The sequence below is a fragment of the Fonticula alba genome (genome assembly GCF_000388065.1).
Source record: "Fonticula alba strain ATCC 38817 unplaced genomic scaffold supercont2.5, whole genome shotgun sequence".
NCBI lineage: Eukaryota > Rotosphaerida > Fonticulaceae > Fonticula > Fonticula alba.
This window is the reverse complement of record NW_009242975.1, coordinates 1,366,345-1,375,885: the sequence shown is the minus strand read 5'-3', so window position 1 is coordinate 1,375,885 and position 9,541 is coordinate 1,366,345. Positions and strand designations below refer to the sequence as shown.

The following is a 9,541-nucleotide window of genomic DNA, read 5'->3' as shown; positions in this document are numbered from 1 at the left end:
GGGGGGGGGGGGGGGGGGGGGGGGGGGGGGGGGGGGGGGGGGGGGGGGGGGGGGGGGGGGGGGGGGGGGGGGGGGGGGGGGGGGGGGGGGGGTTGCGGCGGGGAGAATGGCGGGCCGGGGCGGCGCCCAGGGCACCGGAGCTGGTGCAATCGCATCGGCCTGGTGTGAAAGTTCCCCCCCCCCCCCCAATGCGCCCGGTCTGATGACATGGCCGCTTCGCTGGGGCTCGCCGGAAAAGCGGGCGTTGCTGGCCCCCTAGTCCGGGCCTCCGCCCAGCTGGCCTGCCCGAGGGCGAGGGAAAGAGACAGGCCCGCCCCGCCTGTTGCGGGGAACGCGGGGGGGGGGGGGGGGGGGCGTCCATTCCTGGGGAGGGAGGGACGGACCGAGAGGGAGAGGGGGAGAGGGGGGGCTCTCGGGTATGTGCGCCCGGCACTTGAGCGCACATTCTCACCGGCGGTCCTTGCCTGCCCACGGGCGCGCAGGAGTTCGGGCCCGGGGCAGCGGCTTGGTGTCCGGTCGGCCAGGCGGCCAGGCGGCCAGGTGGCGCGGCGGCGCGGCGGCGGCAGCAGCGGGAGCGGCAGCCGCGGGCGGCAGCCGGGTCGTCTTGGGCCTCTGGGCCAGTGTCGGGGGGTAGGGAGGGAGGGGAAAGGGGGGCGAACTCGCTCGGATGCGGTTCAGATTGGGTTGGTAGGTGGCAGGGTGAAACACTTGGAGTGCCCCCCAGGGGGCCTGCCCACACTGGGGCTGGGCCACGGACGCCCCTCCGCCCCGGTGGCATTGGCGTCCATGTGGAGGAATATGTGTCCCTTGGAAGGGCGCCCCCGGTGGCATCCCCACGCCCGGGCCCAGGGGAGGCGCCTTGGCAGGGGCGCCGGCGCCAGCGACCGGCGTCCGCTCTCGCCTCGGCCGGGCCTCCGCGACCGAGGGCGGGGGGGGGCGATCAGCGGAGGCCCCGGACACAGGGGGTCCGTCAGTGGGGTCCGGCGCTCTGGGCCCTTGGCCAGCCGAAGGAACGTAGCGCGGGGGCGCACGCAGGAAGAGGGCGTGCCAGCCACCTCTGACAGGGCGGCGAATGGGCCGGCCTGAGACGCCGGGCTGGCGAAGGCGGCGCCGGCCCGCGGTCCCACGGAGGACCGGGCGACACGGAAGGAACTCCAGAAGGGGGCGACCACGCCCGCGCAGCAGCACGGCCAGCGCGCGCCCAGAGACCGGGGCCCCAGCCGAGGAGGACGGCCAAGGGCAAGGCATGCGCGGGAAATAACAACAAGCTTCGAGCAAAGGTGGGGCACACCATTCCTCCCGCTGAAGCGAGGGGCGCGCGGGACGCCGGGCGGCCGGGTCGGCCAGGTCCGCGGGCAAACCGGCGGGCAGACCGGCGCACGGCGGCGCGCGTTCACGCGGCCCGCACCAGAGTTGGTAGCCGAGTTCTGTGGAAGCAGAACTCCTGGCACCAGAATGGCCGGCTCTGGAGCGTGCGCGTGCGCGCGATTTTCATGAAGGGTGATTTCTCACCGCCAGGGGCTCACCTCGCACGATACCCGGGCTGCCCATGAACCTGCGGCGAGTTTCCCGTGCAAGAAAGAGCGCACGGGGGACCTCCGGCGGGCGCACTGGCGAGCGCCGGCCCCCCGCCCCGGCGGGGGCGGGAATGCGGCAGTTCGCTCGTTCCGGGGGAGGGGGAGGGGTATGCGCATGCACAAATACACACACGCACACACACACATACACGCGCGCGCGCACACACACGCCAGGGCGACTGGCCGCAGCACACACACACGCACACACGGGCGCATGTTCGCATTTCCACACACACACACACACACATATGAATCTGCGCGCGTATAAGTCGCTGGTGGGATATGAGCGCCAGGGCCCATCTCGGTCCCGCGGCAGTGTGCCAGGAAATATCGGGATGCATGGGGGGGGGGGGGGGGCTGACCGCTGTGCGCCAGGATGCATGTGCGCGCGCGCGCGCGCGCGCACGTACACATGGGGCCCCCTGATTGCGGATCCGGGCTCTGGCTACCTTCCAAGAAGGATGGGGCATGCGATTGAAACAAATAACAGGACAAAAGTACGATGCGCGAACTTTCCTCCGTCCCCCCGCCCCTCCCCTGTCAGGTCAGCGCGCTTCCATCGCACGAGCATCCGCATGCTTGCTCGAGCATTTTCCCCGAGCGGAGATGCGCGGGGCAAAACAAAACATTTGCCCCGGGCCGTCCTCACAAGGACGCCCGGCGTTCTGGAGGTTCGCCCCTTTTCTCTGCTGCTGACCTTGCTACCCCCGGGCCAGCTCCGGCAGGGCACACGGAGGCCCAAACCTCGGGAGGCCGGGGTTGGACACGCGCGCGCGGGATGTGCCCCGCCCCCTCCCCCCCCCTGCCTCCTTTATTCGACAGCCCCTCTTGGCAGAGGGTGTGAGAAAGATACGCAAGGGCAGGAGATCTCGGGCTCACTTCACTGTACCAGCTTTCCAAACAGAAAACGATCTAAAAGGTCCTCACTGAACGCTCGTGGGCTTTCTCCATGACAAAGGAGACCGGTCCTTTGGCTCTTCAGGACCGACATCGTTGCATCCGGGAGTCGTCCGGGAGTGTAAGTGGCACCTGCTCTCGCATTGGCCTTCGCGGATCCCACCAAGATGATGAGGCCCATTGGCTGGTGCTGCGCTACCGCGCGCTGAAAGGCCCGGAAGAGTGCGCCCCCGGGGGCCGAGGGGGCGGGTGGGGGGGGGGGCACATGCACACACACACACACACACACACACACACACGGGCACAGGCACAGGCACAGGCACAGGCACAGGCACACACATACAGACACATACATACACACATACTTGAAGAGAACGGGGACTGCGAAAAATACAAACCAGGCCGGGAAAGAGGTGATGGAGTGGTACTTCCCTCGGCAAAAGGTCGCCGAGGGAGAGAGAGAGAGAGAGAGACGAAGGAGAAAGGCGCGGGGGACAAGAGGACAGGCTTTTGCAGTGGAAGCCGCCGACAAAGAGAAGGGGCTCCGAGCCATCCGAGCTTTGGACAGGCGAGTGCGGAGGGAGGGAGGGGGATGGAGGAGAGGCTTGGAGAGGGGATGAGGAGGGGGATGATGCACGCACCATGTATACTACCATGGCAGAGAGATGCGTGCGTGCCGGATTCGTTTTGGGTCACCGACTGTGAGCCGCTTGGAGGGAGTAATCCCGCAGTGTGAGCCAGACCGTGAAACAACACAGACACCGGGCTTGCGGACTGGCAGAAAGCAAAAAACTGGATGTGGCGGGCTCCCAAGCCAGGACGTACACCACACGAGTAGGGGGCAACGGAAGGGACGAAGAGGAGGGCCGAAGAGAGGATCGGGCCACAATGTGGAGCGGCTTGAGCAGCGAGGATCGGCCGATGGAATGGGAGCCCGCGAGGGGCAGAGAGAGAGAGAGAGAGAGAGAGAGAGAGAGAGAGAGCCGGAGGGAGGTGTGTCAGGGCGTGGGGGGGGGGGGGTAGGTGAGCGGTGATAGATTCCAACAGCGCAGGTGCTGCCGCTGGCGCTATCGCTGGCACCGTGACATCTGTAGCGAAGAGATCCGGAGAGCCGGGCCGTACGGGCTATCTATCGACAAGGCAGGGGACCTAGCTTGAGGGGGAAATGCATGGGGTCGAGACGAGGGAAGAGCGGCGACACGCTTTCCGAAGATCTGGGCTATGGGCAGGGGGGGGGGGGGTGTCGTAGGAGGCGAGGGGCTGGCAGGGACGGCGGACAAGCAGGAGATCCAAGCCAGTGCGGGAAGCGGAGAAGAGGGGGGGGGGAGGAGCGGAGCAGGCGCGGAGAGGGAAGATCAGAGTGTGCAGCAGGAGTAGTCGGCGGATGCGATGGCAAGCCCATCGCCGGGCGAGAGCCCAAGAGGCTGGCTGCCTTCGAACCTGGCTCAGGGCCCCCTCGCGCCGCGGCATCCTCCCACTCCTCAGGTCCGCTAACTTTCGCGGCGGGATATCCACCCAGGCCCGGTCGAGAGCAAGTGAGACAAGGGGGCGAGGGGGAGGCCCCTGCCAAGTGATGCAAAAGGGATGCGGGGGCCACATTTCCACGCTCAAGTACGGTGAGAGACGCTCGCGTGCGCCTGCCGCCCATGCCCGCGACACTGGTTCATAAGCCAGCATCCGCTGTTCGCGGATCGGCGCACGCGCACGGCGGGTCGTATCCAGGCGTATGCATCTGTACAATTCGCACAAGCACACCAGACGGAATTACGTGCAGAGAGGGTGCATTCACTGCGGGCGGGGCACATGGATGCCGAACCAAGGCGCGGGCTCCGAGTGGTTCGCCGTGCGTGACTGCCGGCTCTTGGCCGGCGCTCTTGCCTCCCTTTCGTCCGGGCTTCACCCGTTGCCCCTGTGGCTGGCGAAAGGCTGGCCTGGCTACATCATGCGGAAGGGCAACAATCCCATCTGGGAAGAGCGGGCGAGCAGGGGGCGGGGGGGGGGGGGGGCGAAAGGGGGCTCGGCGCCTCCAGAGAGGAGATGGTGCAAGTGAGACTGGTATGCGAGGAGCGGGGTGCCCTCGCGCGACTAGGGCAACAGGACACCCGAGGAATGGGCAACAACCTTGTAGGCGGTGGGGGTGGCAATCAAACACAGGCCGGCAAGGAGCCTGTGGGCCATTGCACCCTACGAGGGGATGCCTGCCCGCCCCTGCACGACACACGGCCACACACACACACACACACACACACACACACACACGCACACACACACACGCACAGACATGAGCAGGCGCCCAGGGCATCTGGCCAAATGCCTGGGGAGAGGCCGGCTATGGGTGCCGCTTTCCCGGCTGGACAGCGTCAAGTCCATGGGGGAGGCGGCGGGGGGGCCGCGCCGCACCGTCAAGTCCCACCCTCTTTTGTTGTGAGTGTTTGCGGGTGACCCACGCCTGTGTGTGCGTGCGCGCGCGCTTGCAGGGCGGAATGGGAAGGACATCTCGGAGCGGCATGAGCCCCGCATCGCGTGCGCACGCTTCCTGGCCCAGGACGGCATCGTTTACAGGGGGGGGGGAGGGCGGGGCTTGAACGGACCATCTCTGTGTTTCCTCCCGGGCCCGGGGCGTTGGGCCCCCTTCTTTAGAGCCGGAGTTGTCCTTTCCGCTCGCGCTTAGGCCCCTGCCCGGCCCCTCTACTGTCCTGCTGGTGTCCGTCTCTCGCCCCCCCCCCCCTCCCGCGCCGAGGGCCTTTGGCCCGGGAGTCCGGTGTTGTTGGTCTCCGACGGCGACCAGTCACCGGCCACCGGGGCCCGCGTGGATCAAGGATTACCAGCCAGCCTGATCCGAGGAACGAGGTGAGGCGAGTGGCCTGGGGCAGGCGCAAATGGGTGCGCCGTGGGTGGGCGCCGGAAATCGAGGTCCGGCGGTGGCGGGCTCCGGCGCCGAATGTCCGCCAGCCCACGGCCAGCGTCCTTCGGGCGAGGATGGAAAAAAAATTTGGCCAGCCCCCTTGGGCTTGGGCACACGCGAAGACGCGGGAAGTTCGCCCTGGGCCAAACACACGCCCGGGGAGGGCTCAACATGCGCGCTGGCAGACGGCCTTGGGCCGCTGCCGGCACACCGCCCAGGCCTTCGAGCGCTGCTTGAAACCTGGCCCTCGTTGACCCGACTCCCTGGCCAGGAGCCGGGGAGCCGCAATTGGGCGCAGAAGTGACTGGAGGAGGGCCGAGAGGGCCATCATTCTGCCCCCGTATACATGCGCACACTCATGCACTCCCACACCCCCAAACACAAGCACATACACACACACACACACACACACACACACGCTTACATGCACATTCAGGCACATAAGCACACACAGATACACACCTCCCGCGTGTGTGCGCTCTCGAGCTGGCCCCCTCGCAACGGCGATGCTGCCAGCAGTGCCATGGATGCGTGGGGCTGCGCAGGGCGGTGGCCGGGAGCGTACACATGCCAGCGACGCTCGGGGCCGGCATTGCCGGCCCCGACCAGACTGGACTGAGAGGAGGGGCGAGGGGGGGGGGGGGGGGAGCCCCATCTGAGCGGGGTCGGGCTGGGGACGGACGGCCCACGCCGACGAGGCAAAAGTGCGCCCCCCCCCCCCCCTCCCCCGGCCACACCATCCCCTCCAGGCCGATGGGCACGCAGAGCATAATGGGCGAGGGCATTCGACGTCGGGGCGCTGGGGCTGCCTGCCACCACTGGTCCTGGCAACGCCAGGCAGCCCGGGCGCGGTCCCCGCCGGTGTGTCCTCCTCGGCTCGCGTAGCACGGCCGCCATCCAGTCGACGCGCCTTCGCGAGAGCCCGGTGTTTTCCGGGCAGTTGGCAGCAGCTGTTCACACGGTGCCTTTACCACTAGCCGCTGAGGGTATTTGAACACCGAACCCTGATGGGCCTTTGACGCGATTTCCCTTGCTCCCCCCCCGGCCGGGCGCGGCAAGGACCTTCGGGGGGCCGCCGCGGCTTGCCAGGCTCCATGCTTGGCCCTCTCTTATTGCGGCCGACCCTCGGCTCGGGCCTGTGACATGTCCCGCCCGCCCTCTGCTGCTGCTGCTGCTGCTGCTGCTGCTGCTGCTGCTGCTGTTGCTGCTGTCTCGTTCGCCTCCTCTTTTCCTCCGTCTCTCTGTCTCTCTGTCTCCCTCTCCCTCGGCTTCCCCGCGCCCGTGCTCGCGGCCCTCTTCGCTCCCTCTGCCAGGGGATGCCCGTGGGTTTCCTTTTCTCCTTTTCAGCCTGGACCCCTGGGCCCTCCCGGGGGGGGGGGGGGGGGGGGGGGGGGGAGAGCCGGGTGCAAGAGTCCTGGGGCCGGTGACTCATCCACATGGAAGGATGGCGTACCAAAGGCCTCTCTGAACGTCTTGGCGAGGAGAATAGCCCCGACCAGCGACCTGGAAGTACTAGGCCCCAGCACGAATTTTGGGGGCAGACAGAAGAGGGCTCCAGGGGGCGGGGGACGGGGGGCGGAGGGAGGAGAGGAAAAAAGAAGAAGATAATAATAGTGCCCATTATGTACATGCGCACACCGCCACCCGGCTGATCTACTTCCCGTGAACGCACACAAACACCCGGGCTCACCTGCGCGCCGGCACCGGTACTTCAGTTACGAGTTATTTGGCGGAGGCGTGGGAAGGTGCTTACGGGGAGGTGGCCCTCCGCCGTGCCCGGTCGTGCAAGCGAACGCCGGCCGCCACCGGCGCGGGAGAAGGGCAGGGCCATTTTTACCACGGTGCGCGCAGCACCCCCGGGCGGGGCAAATAAAGGCCGACTTTTCTCGCTACTTTCGTGGAGGGGAGACTCGCGTGCGAACACCCGCGCCCGGCGGGGCAAACGCGACACCTTTCGGGCACCCTACGCGAGCATATCACGGCTCTGGGATCCTTGGCAAGACAGGGGGCCAAGCCCCCCCACCCCCCTCCCTCCGCGCCAGGCTCCCGGGCCCTTGCCGCCCCAGCGGTGTAGCCCGTAATCTGGCCTCTCCGCAGCGCACCCCGCGGCCGCTTGCCCTTGTCCGGGGGACGAGGGGGGGCGGGTAGGTGTCGCGTGCCTGGCGCGTCGGGGCCAATCGCCATGTATCTCTGCGCGCTGGCTCAAATGAATGGGAGGCATTTGTGCACACGGAGTGGGCACACACACCGCGGACGCCCATTCGCCTGGGCCCCGCCCGCGCGCGTGCCCACCCCCTGCGGCCGCGCATGTCCCGGGGTGCTCTGCGACCCACCGCCGTTCCCCGGCCCCCCCCCCCCCCCGCCCGAGGCTCGGCCTTTGGTCGGGGTCTCTCGGTCCTTGCCTGACCGGCGCCAGCTGTGAGCCGCCTCGTGGGATGATCTCCCCCTGCCCCCCCCCCTCTCTCTCTCTCTCTCTCTCATCAGAAGGGGTGAGACATCCCCAGGCCGGACCTCGCCCGGCCACCTGCTGCCCCTGCCTCGGGATCTGGCCTCATTTTCCCTCCTGCCGACCCCCTGTTTCGCTGTGGGCCACTTGCGTGAAGGATGCCAACTCCCCCCCTACGGAGCTACGACCCCGCCGCGAGGCACCAAGACCACGGGAGGGGATCGAACTGGGATAAGCAGCAGAACAGGAGCGCCAGTTCGTCGGTCTGAGAACAGGCCAGCCTCATGGCAAGGTGGCCGAACAACAAACAAACGCCCCGCCTACTGACTGGCCCTTTTGAGGGAAGAGCCCCGGGGCCGACTGGCGACCGCGAGGAACGGGCGTGGGCGTGGCCCGAGTGGCAGACCTCGGCGCGCGGTTTTTCTTTATCCCTCTTCTTCTTCTTCTTCTTCTTTGTGTGCCGTCCGGGCCCCGCCGAGGCCCGCTTGTCAATACACAGCCCCCCACCGTGTCATGTCCTGGCCACTGGACTCTCTTCAAGCCCTGGCAGGCGGCCTGCACCGGCCACGCCTTCCTTCTCCCTCTCGGGAACAGCGGGGCGCTCATTGTTGGTCACCTCCGCTGTTCGAAAGTAGTCTGTGTGCCGGCGCCTGGGCATGTGCGTGTGTCTGTGTGTGGGATCCGCCTCCCCCTCGTCCCGGTCGGGGTAGTTCGCCTGCGCGCTTGCCGACACACGAGGTGCAGCTTCGTTCCGACCTCCCGCATATGCACATGCGACCATTCAATGGGCACCCTGGCCATGCTGCTGAAAGTTCAGCTCTCACCCCCGGCCGGCCACGGCGGCCCGCAGCCGCCGGTCCCCTGCCCCAGCAAAGGGCCGGCAGGCGCACACCCATGTGAGGCGGTACTCGGGCCCGAGGCGATCTCGAGCTCAAGAAACTCCACCAGCCTCACAGCACTCAGTCTCTCCTCACAGAGGCCGTTTTCCATTGGACCTCGCCTCGTACTTTTCGTGGCACCCCCCCCCCCCCCCCCGCCCCCCGCCCCCCGTCCTCCCTGCCACTTACCCATTGTCTCTGTTGCTGGGCTGCGAGGAGTGCGGCGCGACACATGGGGGGCCCCGGTTGGGCATCTGGCAACACGCCATCATGGCTCGCCCCGACTCCGCTTGCTGTTGCTGGAGCCGGCTCCGGGGACAATGGAGATGGGGCTCTTGGTTGCGGCAGAGCTCCTCTACTGAGTGCAAAGGGTCCCCTTTGGCATCGGGGCCCCGAGCATCCGCGCACTTCCTGCTGGTCGTTTTCGCGCCCGACACTGTCCACCAGTTCGTTGAGCATGGCTAGACAAGGGGGCAGTGACATTGGCCGCCGCAATTCCCTCGCGTTTGCCACTCATCCCAAGCCGCTGCCATCGAGTGTGGCATCATTGGTCGTCCGCTCGGGTGAGCACGAGAGGTCCCTTGCCAGGAGGGGACCTCGCGTCATATCGGACCTTGTCCTTTCGTGTTTCTCACCGCCTCGCCTTGGGTGGCTTCGCCCCCTTTACTGGCTTGCCTGCGACTCCCCCCGTCCCCCTCCCGCCGTGCGTCGGGATGGCAGTCCCCTCGAAATGCCTTGAACTGGAAAACCAGCACGCCTGGTCGACGCGCAAAAGCCCCCCTCACACGACCTTCACCTTTCCCCTGGGGGCCGGGAGGGAGGGGGAGGGGGGAAGGGG

General features: G+C 67.5%; 1 protein-coding gene across 1 annotated transcript in view; it reads right to left on the bottom strand.

Moving 5' to 3' along the window:
* The window catches only part of H696_03480 (hypothetical protein), an 8,099-nt gene extending 4,402 nt beyond the window's left edge, over positions 1-3,697 (bottom strand). The window contains exons 1-3 of the mRNA XM_009497344.1: positions 3,597-3,697; positions 3,300-3,373; positions 3,116-3,173 (exon numbers count right to left, since the gene is read on the bottom strand). Coding sequence (XP_009495619.1) covers positions 3,116-3,130 — 15 coding nt within the window. The 5' untranslated portion in view covers positions 3,131-3,173; positions 3,300-3,373; positions 3,597-3,697. The remainder of the gene's footprint in view (positions 1-3,115; positions 3,174-3,299; positions 3,374-3,596) is intronic.
* Positions 3,698-9,541: the final 5,844 nt, after the last annotated feature.